A 15645-nucleotide genomic window follows, 5' to 3' on the forward strand; every position below is an offset into this window, starting at 1 on the left:
CAGCCCGGGCAGGCTGGAACCATGCTTTTCCTCTGGGCACTGGCGTTTGTTCTAGTCCTGCACGAGCAAGACCCTTTAGGTAAGTGACTCTGAACTTGCAAAGCAGAAACTGTAGCTTAATCTCAGTATGGTCAAAGCCTTTGCATGGGGTGGGAGGGGGAGGCAAATAATTGCTTAATTTCTCTATGGACTTTATGGGAAGATGACACAGGTATGAGTCAAAATTCTCTGATTTGAGAGGTAAAACTGCATTTTTGTGACCTCAAAGTCTGTCCTGAAGACATATTGCTTTGGTAGATTTTGAGATTTTTTACTGCTTACAGGAGATAGAATCATTCTACCTTCAGAAATTTAGAACCACGTTGAGGTGCTGCAAACAGTGCTCTGAATTTCCAAAATTACTCTTCTGGCAGCCGTATTAATATCACACTAATCCACTTGGAAATGAGATTGAAGTTCAAGGTGATTAAAGAAAGATTCTCCTTTTTCAAAGCCTTCTTTTTAAATTTCCTGGTAACAGCATCACCACTTTGTTTCTTCTGCTTTGGATTGCTTATTCCTGAGATTTTGTGGTACAGAATGACTTCTCCAAAAGCCTTGGGAGAACAAAGTATAAACAGAAAACACCTGATAAGCCTGCATCTGAATTCTACTTTCATTAACAAGAGATTAGCACTGAATAACCTGTAATCACATTGTAGTGTGACAAAGCTATTCAGTTTGGCTAGTTCCAGGGTTTACAGTCCCTGTGTAACCACAAACCTGGCTTCCCAGCCTGGTTGTACCACATCTTTTCTGCTATGCTGAGGCTCAGATTTATTTTCCCTCTGGTCCTACTTTCTTGACAAGACAATAGCTGTATTTCATGGCAGGGTAGTAAGATCCTATTACATTAAAAACATTTCCTAAAAAACTGTTAGCCCCTTCTGCCCTCAAGTTCTAGTCACTCTTCCTTGCCCTGACTACCTCCTACTTAACTGGCTTTGTGATGTTTATCTCAGTGATGAACCGAAATATCAATGCAACAGCAAGAGCACTCTAACTTCTTTTCACTCCACAAGAATTCACTATATTCTTGTGAGTTTTGCAAGCTTAACTGAAATGAATGTGAAATAAAAGAAAATAAAAAATGGCTTTGTCTATTCCCATAAAAGTAGGGTTTTAACCTAAAATAATTTGCAAACTCAGATAAAATTCAGTTAATTAGACTAGCACTTCAATAATAACTACAGAGGAGACTAACACACAGTATCATGCCAGGTGGCAGCTACTCAGTCAGCAAACCATGTTTACTGTCTTAATGGTTTTCATCATGCAAAATGAGAAATTTTGTGTCTGTCATGGCCAGGGGAACACCCTGCCAGACTGAAGTCCTAAAAAAGCCATCCCCACTTCGCTGCTCTTGAGTTGGGAACATAACTTTTGATTCCCTTGCAGAATCCCCCATCCTAACTCCCACGGGTTCCTCTTAAAAATTATTCAGCCGAACTAGAATTTACGTTTTAATTCAGCCATTAATATAAACAATCTCATATTCAAAGAGCTCAGCCTCCAAATCATTCAGGAGAGGCTGGCACAGAAGCCCTTCTGGACGCAACCATGTGCTCCTGCCACAGTTCACAGTGCTTTGCTGCCCGTGCTGGGTTAATTTGTGGGGTGCTGCTCAAATGCAGACCACAATGTAGCCTGAAGCACGATACCTGCCCCATTTAAACGTGTTTCCAGGCAAAGCAGGAAACGTGTTTCCAAGGGGTGAGGCACCCCAGCAGCAAAGGTTGCGCTCCATGTTTTTGCGTGGCATAGGTGACCTGGAGCTCCTGGGTGAAGAAACCCCTGCCCCCGCACACGGGCCATTAGCGCAGCACGCCAAACCGAGCGCTCTAGCAGGGACAGCTTCCAGCCGAGGCACTGCTGCTCCACACCGTGGCGTGATTTGCTTTCCAACAGCACAAGTTTCAGCCGGTTCTAACTACAAGTTAAAGTAAATCAATTGCATGAATGCTCCTCTTCATTCATCTAACATCTCTTGAATTCTCAAGATGTTTTGAATCCTCGGATATTCACATGCAAGATCAAAGCTGGGAAGATCTATAAGCTAGACCATTATCTAGAAAGTGGAAAAAGAATCCTTTCAGAACAGCCAGATTCTGCCCCAAATTGACTATTTGCATTATCACAGAGAAGTATTCTTTCTCTAGGAGATTAAAAAAACTGCATCGTAAAATTAAAGCCACAGTAAAAATTTATGATAGATATCCTATTTTAGGCCTGACTTGGACTCATATTTCTCTACTAACAAATTAATATTGGTTTAACCTATACTCCATGTTATAGCTATTTACTGTTCTTATAGAAACCTACCAGCATTATTGTCTCCAACACAAAGATTGCAGTCCTTGCAAAACCCACCTTTGAGCTCTAACAAGGAAGGAGAAATAAAGTTTGCAAAAACAAAGTATACCCCAAAATATCTGTGATTTTTAAGATTGTGAGGTATCTGGAGATCAGGGTTCAGTACAGAAGTGAGCCTTTTATAAAGAGATTTTATATATCTGTGAAGCCCTATGTTTTCATATGTTTAGTTAAAAGGAATTTCAATTCTGTGGACATCATAACCTCCACATGTAAAGCAAAAGTTAGTATGAAACTCTCCCAAAAAATGAGGAGTTTAGAAATATAGGACTCCTGTTGTTCACCTGCAGGATGAAGCTTTATTTATAAACACAGCTGATCTGCTCTGGCTGAAGCAGATGTAAGTCCTGGGCCTTAATGTCAGGATCTACTATGCATGTATGTATCTGCCCTTCTCTCACTATTCTACTTCCTGAGTTGCCGCAGACTGCATGAACTGTCTGCCAAGAGAAAACAGATCTTCAAGCAACTCCTTAGATTTGTTTAGATTTTAGAAAAAACCTAAAATTATATTATTTTGTTTTACTTACTTATTTCTACTGCCATGACTTAGACATATGAAAACTACACAACCACAGAGCTGACTAATAAGTCACAAACTCACCTCACCCACTCCCCTATGACAATCATTTCTATTACTAAACACAGACCAAAAGCCATGTCCTCAGAAAATTGAGAAACTCTTTATCCCCTGATATCACTGGTTATCCTCAAATTGATGATGGTATCCATTATTTATGTATCTCACATTCTCCACTTTCAAGCCAGCCTTAAGCTCACTAATTCTGCACAACTTGGTTTCTTTATGGATACTAGGACACAGTTCCTCTTCTTCCTAAACAGCTTCCCCTTCTCTACACACAAGTGTGTCCTATACAGCTTCTAGCTATAATCCTCCTTACATTTAGCCTTGGTTTCTATAACAAAGATGCATTCACACAAAAATAAATCCATAATAAAGGCAAACTTTTCTGGAGCCCAAAGCATCATAGTAAGATACAGCACGAATTAGAGTAACGTACCTGCTAATTATGTAGCTTGTGTCTCTTATCAGTCCAATTCCCTGTACTCATTTTCCACTGCAGAAGCAAGTGCAAGAGGATATTGTCTGGCTGCTTGTTCTGAAGACCAGCATGCTGAAAACACTCTCCAAGCCAACAGCTCCCTCACAGGAACATTTAATTACTATCCTTCTTCCTTTGAATGAAAATACACAAAACTTAAGTGCTTCTTACAATCACAGATATGGTCAAATAGCAGAAAAACAAAAGTAGTTTTCCAAGTAGCAATATTGCTTCTGGCACATAGCCATGGCAAGGGCCCAGATTTTTCTGTGCCTCAAAAAAACCACCCACTGGAAGCATGAACTATCCCTGGTCTTGTGCACTCCCTCTTAGTCTCCACTGCTGGGTAAGTGAGAGATGGATCCCCTCATGAGAATAACATGGGTCACAATAGCAAAAGCTGCCTGTAAATGAAGTAGTTTTACACAGAAATATATGCTATCTAGTCAGGAACAATTGCTGTGAGGTCCCATTTCTGGTTTTGCACATTTCACAAGCACAAGTGATGTGCCTTGTCGTTCTGCCATAAAAGCTAGAGCCTAGTAAAGGTGTGTGCACATTTAAATATTTACATGTGTATGTAGATATTTGCATGTAAATATAAGCAAACCCATGCAGTTGTCTCCAGTGTGCAGCACATGGCAGTGTGTAAGTTGCTAAGGAATTTTATTTATCTTTTGCAATTCCTGCAGTCTTTATTGCAATCACTAAAGGGAAGAACTCCCTTATCTTTAAGAAAATACACACTGAAGTCTAAAAAGAGGTAGAACTACCTGGTTAGAACTACCCACAGGTGTCAAAATCACAGATAAGCATTACTGCTTCATGGATTACGGCCAGAAAGATGCTCTATGTCCAGTTAAAGATATGCTTCTGAGTGGCTAAGAACTTGAAGGGAATCTGTGCCCTAAAAAGTATTTTCAATACAACACTTGCTATCCAAATAAATTATTTTTGATGTCCTAACAATAAAATTTGATTTGGCTTGAGTTATGTATCACAGCTTAAAATGAATTTGGATGTACTGGTGATAATGAAACTGGTAGTGACACAGAAAGTTAATTCAGTACTTCCATAGCCAAAGATGCCAATGTAGTTAATTAAGAACTGACATTACTGGAAACTAACTTGGATGCCTTGAAGAACAGCCCTCAAAGTTAAATATGACTAACAGTTTTAGCTTAACATAGTCTATGGTCTGAAAACACTAGTACTGATAGTTATTAGTATCAGTACAGGTTCAAAGCAGTTGAATCTTTCCTGAATTCAGCTGCAAGTTATCTTCACCAACCACTTCTGAAATCCATGTGATTTCTTGAGCTAGTATTTCAGAATTACATGCAAATTTTAAAGTGGAATCCAGCACTTATATTTAGAGAAAAAATAAGTTAAGTAAGGGTCAGCAAATCCATTCAGAAGTCTGTTGCATTCCTCCCACACTGGACAGTGGATTAATCATTTGAACTTGATCCTCCAGTTCATGACCTTTTTCCTGTTGGAGCATAAATCATTACTACTGCCATTCCTTTTCTCATCAAAGGCTGTCTGGCCACCTTATGCTCTATGCTTTAGGAATAAAATGATACTACTAAACCTAATGCAGTGCAAACAAAAACACAGAGCACAGCATGTTTTTTTTAAGAGTTAGTCATGTTCTCCTTTATTCCCCTTGCTCTGTCACATGTTTTCAGGTTTCCTCAATTGCCATCTGGTTCCTGTTTCAATCTCCCATGTCTCCCACTTGGCTAGTGGCCTGCTTTGTTTCATCCCTCCCGCCCTACTCAGTGCAAACAAGACCTTGCAGTCAACTTTCAAAACCACACTGATCATCGAATGAGGCCAAAGAACTTGACAGGTTTTAAGACCAATGGGAAACATTGTGGTCACTCACCTTGACCTTCTTTGTAATGCAGACCAAAGAACCCAACCCAGCAATTTCTAGATCAAGCCTGTAACTTCATTTGGACCAGCAATGTGTCATTAGGAAGGTTACCTTAAAAGACCTACCAGATCTGTGTGGTCACATACTTCAGTTCTGGCAGTCCTAGTAACCACAGAAAATGACAGCAGAGAGGCAGTTGCTCACGTTTATTCTGGCGCTTATCATTGACTACTTGGATGATCAAAAATGAACCATTTAACAGCACCTGGATAGAAAGAACCCTGACAGTTCCTAGAAAGGAACTTTATCAGGGAGCACAGAGAAGCAACATCTTGCGGGTTGGGGGAATATATCAAATGTACAGGAGGCAGAAGAGCTTAACTGATGGACATTCTTAATCAAAGGTCTCTGCTCTTAACCTGTTTAGCAAGGCTGTTTTGATTCTTACTTCATTGCTCATTCTTTCCCTTGCTGTAAAATCAAGTTTTGTACAGTCAGGTTGACCATAATACATGGATCTTACTCTCCATCGTGCTACTTCTTTCAAACTTTAGGCATGTTCTTCTAGTAAACAGATCCTTATTAACAATCAGTTCAGAGATGCTCAATTTCCCTGCTGGTGTCTGACTGCATCACAGCCCAGGGTGGTTAGAACTACCCAGATTTATGGGCACCATCAATAGCACAGAGGACTTAATCAGAGCAAAAAAGGCATGAGTCGTTTTCTTATCCTGAACACAAGAGTTCTGGTTCTTGATGGAAAATAACCACCCTATATATCAAGTAGAATGGATTTCAAGAACTTAACTGAACATCTCACTTGCAAGAAACATTAGGTGGAAATTTGCAGATGGGACATTAACTGAAAGGTAATGTTCTCTCTGCCATATTGAAATGTTGTAAGTGTCTGCATGAAATAATCTATTAAGTTTCAAATGAGATATTTAAGACATTGAAATATGCCTCCTACACACTTGCCTAAGCTGTCAGAAGTTGCAAACACCCACACATTTTAAATATGTACTTTATATGGAATACAAAGAACACTTCACTTTGAAAAGTGGTTAGCTTCAAAACTTACTACCAAAGTTGTCTCTATGCACGTGCTTTGAAACACAGACAAGTAAAAATTCCAATTTACATTTAAAATACGTTTCTTCAGTAACTTCAGAAAGCAAGTACCTGGAAGTATCCTAAGTCATTAGTCTTTTGCTTACATAGTTTGCAGCCTTCTGCCCTTCACTTCCTTTACACGGTGACTGTAAATTCACATGGTGACTTCATATATATGAAGTAGAGATGCTGCTGGAGTAAGGTCAGTGCCAAAGGCAGATTGTGTCCCTTTCTTTCACCAACTGCAATAGAGAAGGGCAGTGCTCCTAAGCAACACTCCACGTGCTCTCTTTGAGCACATGGAAATGACTGCTTTGGCTGAACTGCCTGACCATAGTGACCCAGATATGTGCCACATTTACAAGGGACCGGATGTGTCCTGTGAACAGCCCATCCCAGAGATAAAGCTGTGGTTTAAGAGCTAAAGCCAAACAACAGAATAACAATGAATGTTTTGGGAAGCCAAAGCCTCAAGCCAGGACTCAGAAAAAAGAAGAAATCGACACTGACTGCCCAGCCACTGGCAGCTGAAATAGCCTGTTCTGACATGGTGGTGAAGAGGCAACTGCAAGAGCCTGAGCAGCTCTGTTCTGGTGTGAAAGTCACTAACAAGGCATGGACATGCAGGTCCTGAGAGGGCTTCTCCTAGCTCCTCTCACAGCTCACAGCTCCATACTCTGTGGTAGACAGGCTTTTGCTTATATCAACCCTTAGCCTTGCTAACATCAGCTGTCAGGTGCTTCCTGAGACACGTAGGCTTAGCCTGTTTGTCAAAGTTTTAGGCACTGCACTTATTCCGTGGTTCTGAGTGATACCTTACAGCCCGGTCAAACTAGGACTTCATCCACCTTCAGTATGGCCATTACAGCTGGTAAGGCCGCAAAGCGCTGTGACCGATGGAAAGCTGTCTTCCTCTGGGTCAGGAGAGGAACCCAAGGAACCAGAAGCTACTGAGTCCTGTGTCCCATAGCAACCCCTTTAACTCGTTCTCTAGGTACACACAAAGCTGTGTGTATGTACACATGATGCACACAAAGTTGTGCAATGCTTTGCTAAGCTCACAGTAAGATGCAACAATCTTACACTGGCTGCACATACCTATCATGGTATGTATACATCTGCTTTGAGTAACTGTCAGTCCATCATATCTAACCTCCTCACCTACAAACACCTGCCTAGAGAATCAGCCACCACAATCTCAGTATCTCCACACTGCTCCAGTCATGATGAAAAAAAGACACGTAAAGCAAAAATTTTGAGAAATAGCACAGTTCACTTGACCACTAAGACAGTAACAAGACTCATAAACCACCACCACTAGCATCAAAGAGGGAAAAAAATGGCAACTGCAAAGCAGCTGGTGTTGAAATACCTGCTGTATTTCAGCACTCTTCTGTAAACAGGGAGATGAATTCTTCGGGATTCTGTCCTAACAGCACCACCTTCTGGTACTGCACTAAAAAAACCCCAACCAAATCTCTGCCAAACCAATTTCTAAATAATGCCCAGTAAGTCAGGTCACTTTGTAATCCCTCCTCCTCCCTCTAATTCCAAGGATGCCATTCCAACTCAGAGTACATGTCTCATCACTTCCAAACTGCAGTGAACCTTACGGACACATGTTTGCCATCACCTGACACCTACACTCCAGAAATCCTGGCACAGACTTGAGATGAAGCACTGCAGCAGTTCCAAACCACTGATCTGGCACAGCAGCACTGAAGACAGAATTAGTTACTGCTCTTGTGTGTCTTACTGTTCATTACAACACAAGCTGAGTTTTGTCTTTGTTACAAGCAATGACAGAATGAGTTACTGCTGCTTCCTCATTATCCTAGCTGCTTCAAGCACCAAACAAGAGCAAAACCTAACTTTACATGCAGGAAGAGAGTTTAAAATATTCCACTACAGTCCTCTGCACACATTTGAAAATTTAAATGTTACTGAATGCTGCACAGAAGTTATGAAAAGCAAATAGGCTCCACTAAAGCATGGACACCAGCACATACCGACCTTTCATGGAGCACAGCCAGCAGAATGAAAAGTTCAAAGAGCAAGAGCTCATGAGTACTGAGAGGTAAACACAGATAACTGACAGAGAAATGTGACTTTGTATGTAGCAAAGTCAGCAAATGTGCTCAGCAATAAAATAATTTTTATTGTTTCCCTTCCCATTGCAAAGTCAGACTGTCTGGGACAACCTTCTGGCACAGAGGAATCATCAGCATCCATTTGCAAAGTGGACAAGCTTAGCTAGTCTTCAAAGCTTTACAGCACCAGCTGCTTCTGAAGAAAGTCTGTGAGGAACTGTTGTGTTAGGCAGATCTTCCCAACAGTTAGGTCTGACACTTAAGAGAGACAGAGTCACAGCCTATAAACTTACCCTACACATGTAGGCAAAAAATAGATTATGTAAAACAAATACACACATAGACAGAACAAACACCCGTGGCAAGAGAAAACACCTTGTTCCAACCAACATGATGTGTGCAGGCAAGTACGGGGGCACAGCTTGGAAAATAAGTTATTGGAAAAGAAGTTCAATTCCTACATTTGGTTCATCAACAATGCTGTGCAGCATGCAAAATACCACTTCAGAAATCAGAAAGGCAAGGACTGCTATTAACCCTCTGCCAATTACCTGTGTCTCTATTTCCAGCTGCTGCTGATCCTGTCACTATGGCACCTGGAAGTTTGGAAAGAGGAACCTGGTGTAATGAACACATGCTCCACGAACGCTTAGATATTATTGAAGAGGTAAGAGGGATTGTGCTGGCTCCTGAACCTTACCAGACCTCTGCCCTATCCTTTTGACCAAAGAAAAAGGATGTTTCTAGACAGTGTCCCTTCTTGACTTTATTCTAGTCAAAGTTGGACTATTTTTTTCAGATGTCATAGTTTATAACTATCCATAAAGCCATTATCACCAGAAATATATAATCTTGATGAAAACCAAAAAACTTATTAACAATTTTTTATATATCAGCCTCTTCTAGAATGCTTATAATCTAAACATTCTAATCTCTGTGTTTAACCTAAAAATCTCAGAATCTGTATTTGTAAAGTTTCACACTGAAACTTTATGGGGAGGTGTGAGTCCTGTAGGTGACTCCAAGACTGATGGAGAAGTTTCTGCTCACCCTGGCTCACACTTAAGAGCTAAATGAGCTTTATCACAGGGATTCCAGGAAAGCTGTAAAGTTTGCTTTTTTTTTTTCCCCTGCTGGTGTCTTAAGCACTCACAAGATACCTGTAAACTCAGCTTAACTAACCTGTTAATTCTCAGCCGGGTAGTCCCCAAACATGCTCTGGTTCTCAAATGGGAACATTACCTCTCTTCTGCTCTGGTCCCAGCCCTCATCTTTCTCAGCTCCTCTCATCATCTATGCAGACTCTTTTATTGCATTTCTCTCAGAAATGAGACAGAATTAAAAACAAACTAATGCAAAGCTCCAAGAAGTCAAATTCTTCTTTATATAGGGGTGCTGTAACATAACTCTTGCAAAACCGAGTGCTAATACTTGGTGCCACTAGAGGCCAGCAGAACACAAGGAATGTTTAAACCTGCAATGCGCATTACAGATTAAATTAGCTGGTGGCATTACAGGACATGAGGTTTGCGTTTCTGCAAACACCTCTGCTGTAATTCCTTCTACTTGACCCTCTGACTACCGCTTTTCTCCATTTGTCTCCCTTGTTTCCATTAGAAGGTAATAAAAACAGTGGAGCACCTAGAATCAGAAGTCAAATCGCTCCTCAACATCATCAGTGAGACAACACTGAACATCCCCACCGTTCCAGGAACTCCACTTATAGACGTTTTTGATGGTCAGTATCTCGTCAGGTATAACCTAAATTGAAAAAGGGGTTACATATGTTATTATTAAATATGCCATATTTTCTCTCTAAAGATGTGAACTAATTCAGCTCAGAGTAGGTAAGGCCTTAGAACTGGGGGCCTCAGGATCCCAACTGCAGGTCCAGTTTGGAAAATCAGATTTCAACAACCTCTAAGGAGAGGGCTGGGAGCAAAGGAAGCAACTCACCTTAGAATGGCAGGACAGACTAAGTTATATCAAGGTCCTTTTCAGATTTAAGATCCTGTGATTCGTTAGCTTCATGTGTGCCAAAATAAGGGATGGCATCAAAATTTTACAAAATTGGAGGTATTGCCATTTTGATATCCTAAATCCAACTTTGACATGTAAGCCCCTCACACAAAACGTGCTCCTGGATAAACGTTTTTGGAATAAATTAAACCACAACAGAAATTAGTTGGATGAGACCACCTATTCTACTCACTTTCTTATAATGCTCTATGCTCTTCATCCTCTGCCTAAATATCAACAGTGCATTTAACAAGGTGAGACACTCTTGGTGGAAAATAAACCACTTGTGGACAGACAAAAGCATCCACAGACATGTTTATGAAGTCAGTTTTGTCAGTCCTGGGCTGTTTATTCATTTAAGGTAGCTGTACCTGGGCACACTACAGCGCACTTACACGATGGAAATGGGCTTGAAGCAGAAAGCAGCAGAGTTTATGCTGGTTTTTGGTTCTTGCAGGTGGCTGGATGGATCTAGTAACCATGACTGATACTGTCCTCACCAACTTTGTTATCCACTGAAGCTTACAGTTTTCTGTGAGGGGCAGTTAACAGGTTAATTGTTAAGTTACTCCCCTGAAATGGAAGGGGGTATTCTAGTAAAAGTGAAAAATATTCCAGTAAAGCATTGCAGTGAATTTAAAACAGAAATCAGCACATTTGCAGCCAATCTATAGCAAGTACTATTCAGATGGATCTTGCTACAACTGCCAAATTGCTCAAGAATTACAGATTGGACCTTCCTTCTATGATTTTGTGCATCAAAGTGACAATTTCCCACTTTAGAGTAGCAAGATTCAAGTTTTAAACGAGATTTATCCATACAGATTGATCCTGATCTCCTAACCAAAAATAATCACATCAACTCTTCTCTATACAGATACCAGCTGAGCACTGTGAAGACAGAAGACAGCTGAATGTAACAGTGTGGTTGTTATCAACAGTTGCACTTCTGATCATTTAATAAGCTTGTGTTTCCAGAATTCCTGCAGGGTGAACAATCCTCAGCTGTAGTTTGTCTTGTGTGTTGCTGTGCTTTATAATAAAACGGTATTTGCTTTCAGATACAGTTTTAAACTTTGCATTCTAAATCTTTCAGGAGCCCTACTTTAACAAAACTGCATTTCAAATGTCAGTAAGAACACACTGTCAGTAAGAAAACAAGACCAGGTGGTATTCAGGACTAAAGCACTGCTAACAAACATCCCTTAATTCAAAAGCATCCTCCTTCCCCTGCAAAGAAGTGAGCTCTTGCTATTGGTTTCAGCCAACAAAGATAGACTTCCAGATGCAAATTCCTCTTAAGACATGCTCAGACTGTCTGACAGAAATGAGGGTATGGTCTGCCTTTGGACAAAGGACACACCGCTGCCATTGACCAAACTGGGAGTCCTGTCAGCAAGTCCCAGTCAGAATCCATCGTTTGGACACATGGCTATCATATTCTGCAATCTTTACATTCCCCTCCCTTGCCATGGTGACAAATGCAATCCAGAATTAAATCTACAACATTGCCTTTTTCTTTCAAGACAAATAGCAATACAACTTCTAGGAAAAAGGACCTGCCTGATCCTTACACAACAGAGGGAGAACACTTACATGTATGTACTTCAGTAAGGGGAGGTTGCACATTCCTGATTAACAAGCAATCTATTTTCACTGACCTAGTTTGGAAACCTTTCCCCCCCTTTATACTTTTTACCTTTATGCGCTTTTATTTTGAGAACAACAAGCTGAAGAGATGTCATCCATGCCAGCAGAGAATAAAAACTCAGAGTTCCAAGAGTAAGAGAAATTACAATATACAAAATACTGAGCAATAACTACAGATTACATGTCTCATGTACAGACAATTGCTCATCAACAGCACACAACTCCCTAACTCTTACCAAAACAACAATTTCTGAATAATCCTGGAAGAGGATTTCTGTGGAAAAACTAAGTTATATAAACTAAGTCATCATTCACATACATCAATACGACATCAAAAGGCACAGTCTGCAAAGACTTAGCTTTAATTTCATAATCTCTTCTTACATATATATATATATATTTAAGGCACAATCCAAAACCTTTAAACATTAATGACAGAATCTTTACTACTGTCAACATTACTCCTGCCTTGTGACAGTCTGCCTTAGCAAGAATGAAATGTAGAACATGTCTTCCTTGAAAAGAAACAAGGTAAAAAACCAGAACTTGACAAAACTTCTTTAAAGCAGTCTTAACTAGACACAAAACCTCGCGGCTGCTATCTGCAAGTATCAGAAAGTGGGCTAGCCCAAAACCAACTCTGCATACAACAGATACAAACTTGCATTAAAATGGCACTCAATGTTTATACAAAAGAACACCTTAAAATCATACAACTGTGATTGTTGTTAAACAAACATTATTTCAACATGATATAAGCAGAAAAGAAATAATGACCATTCATGGATTGCTGAGTGTACTATACAGAATCGTGAGCAGATGGCACATAAGCTCGGTATTTTGGGGAGGTTTGGCATTTATTACCTACTACTTTTGAACTGAAGATATATGCAGTATTATCTTTTAAAATGCAATTGCTTTAGAAGAAACAGGTCATTACATATTTACTTATGGAGAAAAAAAGATGCTCTGCAGCAAGTATGTGAAAAGAGCAGCTTTTTAAAGAAAAATTCAATGCTCCATTTAGTCATTTCCACCACACAACTTGAGTAAGATTTTCCGGTAGTCTCCTGAAGTATCACCCTGAAAAGGAACCCAGAAAAAGAAAAGTTGAAGAATAACCAACAGAGGTGGAGCTACAGCTGAAAAACTAACAACTTGCTTTCCAGAGACATTTTTGGCTCTACTTTTACAGAAATAAGCAGCAGAGCTTACATATGTGGACATGCAAACCCCATATTTACTGAAGCCAAGTTTTGGTCAAAATTTGTCCATTAAATAGATATGGCCTGTTCTGCTTCTGAATGATAAATTATAATGCCAGACCAAAAGAGGAACAGGGGGAAGAAGCAATACAGAGCTTTTTCACCAATGTCTCACTGCTTTTAACTCATACATTGGTCGTTACAGGGCATGCAACTATTGCAGAAGAAACATTTGGAACATGCTATCCTCCAGAATCTCTGCAGGATTCTTTCCAAACACTTCCAAGTTACAGCCCCTCAGTGTCCACAGCAGAAGGAATAAACAGGGGCTTAACAGGTTTGGCAGGCTCATTACAAGGTAAATAAAAGTGGCACCACTCACTCTCCTCCAGCTCTTATTACCCTACCATTGGCCAGGCATCCTCTTGGCTGTTGGTACAGCTCTTAATAGCAGTAGGAAGGTGGATCAACTGCTAATTAATCTGAATTTTAGTCTATTTGCAAAGTCTTGTACTTTCAAGAGAAAGAGGAGGCAATCCTTTAGATTTTTAGAAGCTTTACATTCTTCCAATACAGAAATGAAGTAGAGCACCACTGTTACTCAACTGGAGGACTGAGTGGTTCCCACAGGATCATATAAGAAGATTGGGATAGAGGGGCCTCACAAACCCCTCTGGACTAATACCCCTTTCCTTCCTTGCCTGTTAGCTTCCTCCCCATCTCTAGTTCATCAAGCCTCCATGCAAACCCAAGCGCTGTCCATCCTCTGGCCCTCAGCCTCCATGCTGCTGGCAAATGCAGCAATCCAACCCCGCCAGCCACACTCAGTGCAGGTACAGCTGTTCAGCACAAGCAGCAGTGTTCTGCCAGCTTAAGGGCTGTCATGGCAGGGCAGGGCAGGTCTCCAGGGCTTACAGTGATGTCTGTGTAGAGGGATCTGCCATACATCCGCTTGTACTCTGCACGTATGTCCAGCAGGTCAACCTCGCTGCGTGATACCATGATCCGAATCAGTGTCCTGTCCTTGGTTCCTGCTCCCTGAAACAAACAAAGCAGCAGTATAATGTACTGGAAAGTGTATGATATAGCACCAGAAAAAAAATAAAATGCCTGTTTGCTGGCATAATTCCACAAACTTAATAAGCTTGAACAGAATTTAGCCTATCATGCTAAAATAAATTACATTTAGCAATGGGACACTAATTTCTCTGCAAAAGAACAGCTCAAAAAAAGGAGGGGGATTGACAGAGATACAACGGGGTCCAGAAAATTTGGTGAGTTAAATGGCCTATTTATTTATTTCTGCTACAATTTCCTACTTTAAAAGTATCAGTTTCAATGAGTTTTAGGCACATTTGTGTTTCACCAAGTGAGGATTATTGTTTAATGCACGGTTGTATTCATTGCTCTGTTAAGGTGGATCAAATTAGCTAGATTTTTCCAGCCTTTCATAATAATGACTGCATCATGACTCTTAGTCATCTGCCCACTGAAAAATGTAATCCCTTCAGCTGCACAGTTCCTTCCCAAGAGCTGTACAAGTCTTTAAAAAACCTCCACACTACAAGTTTATGTAACTTATCACAGACACCTACCTTCATTGCTTTATGTAATCTCTCTGCAAAAAAAGCTGGTGTGTTCTTGAGACACTTCACTGCAAAAAAGAACAGAGGAACAGTATTACAGAAATAAGGCATTCCTCCTCAACCAGAAGTCAGTAATTTTTTGAGTTTATCTGACATAGTCACATGCTTGAATTTTACATAAACATACACTTGATACAATGCAGCTTCCACTCCTTCCATTAGTCACTGAAATTCTTTTTAAACCAAACAGTAGCTGCAATACAGTTAAAAAACCTACACTGCATGGTTCAAAGCAAACATTTTTGTCACTAGAAACCATCTAGTGTGAAGCAGCCATAATGAACTTTTGAATCCTAATGACCAGATTCTTGTCTATGAAGGAAAAGAAGGGATGAGGAGGGGGCAGAAGACTTGAAGTAATATATAGGTAGTGGCGATCCTGGCTTCTTAATTATAAATTTTTAGGCCATGCATCTGCAAGGTGTGACAAAGTCAAGTCCTGCCGTAGTACAAATTAGGAAACCATCTATGATAGCACAGAACCTTAGGTGGTCCCTTCTCCTTAAGGGTGAGTCATCACAACCCTTATTTTAAAGTCTTATTATAGCCACAAAGTTCATGAGG

General features: G+C 40.3%; 2 protein-coding genes across 4 annotated transcripts in view; one reads left to right on the plus strand and one right to left on the minus strand.

Annotated features, from left to right (window-relative positions):
• Positions 1–11631, plus strand: PLAC9 (placenta associated 9). Of its 2 annotated transcripts, XM_030951494.1 has the most exons (4): positions 1–79; positions 9131–9228; positions 10179–10299; positions 11458–11631. In XM_030951494.1, exons 1-4 carry the CDS (start codon positions 22–24, stop codon positions 11466–11468), a joined length of 288 nt encoding a protein of 95 aa, XP_030807354.1. In that variant the 5' UTR covers positions 1–21; the 3' UTR covers positions 11469–11631. The 2 variants fall into 2 exon arrangements, with proteins under 2 accessions (XP_030807354.1, XP_030807353.1); XM_030951493.1 differs by lacking the exon at positions 11458–11631 and having other exon boundaries at positions 10179–10489.
• Positions 11228–15645, minus strand: part of ANXA11 (annexin A11) — a 22097-nt gene continuing 17679 nt past the window's right edge. For both annotated transcript variants that reach the window (XM_030951492.1, XM_030951491.1), the window contains 3 exons: positions 15031–15089; positions 14351–14473; positions 11228–13313 (listed from right to left, as the gene is read on the minus strand). In XM_030951492.1, coding sequence (XP_030807352.1) covers positions 13254–13313; positions 14351–14473; positions 15031–15089 — 242 coding nt within the window. In that variant the 3' untranslated portion in view covers positions 11228–13253. The remainder of the gene's footprint in view (positions 13314–14350; positions 14474–15030; positions 15090–15645) is intronic.

This window comes from Camarhynchus parvulus, chromosome 6 (assembly GCF_901933205.1).
Source record: "Camarhynchus parvulus chromosome 6, STF_HiC, whole genome shotgun sequence".
Classification (NCBI taxonomy): domain Eukaryota; kingdom Metazoa; phylum Chordata; class Aves; order Passeriformes; family Thraupidae; genus Camarhynchus; species Camarhynchus parvulus.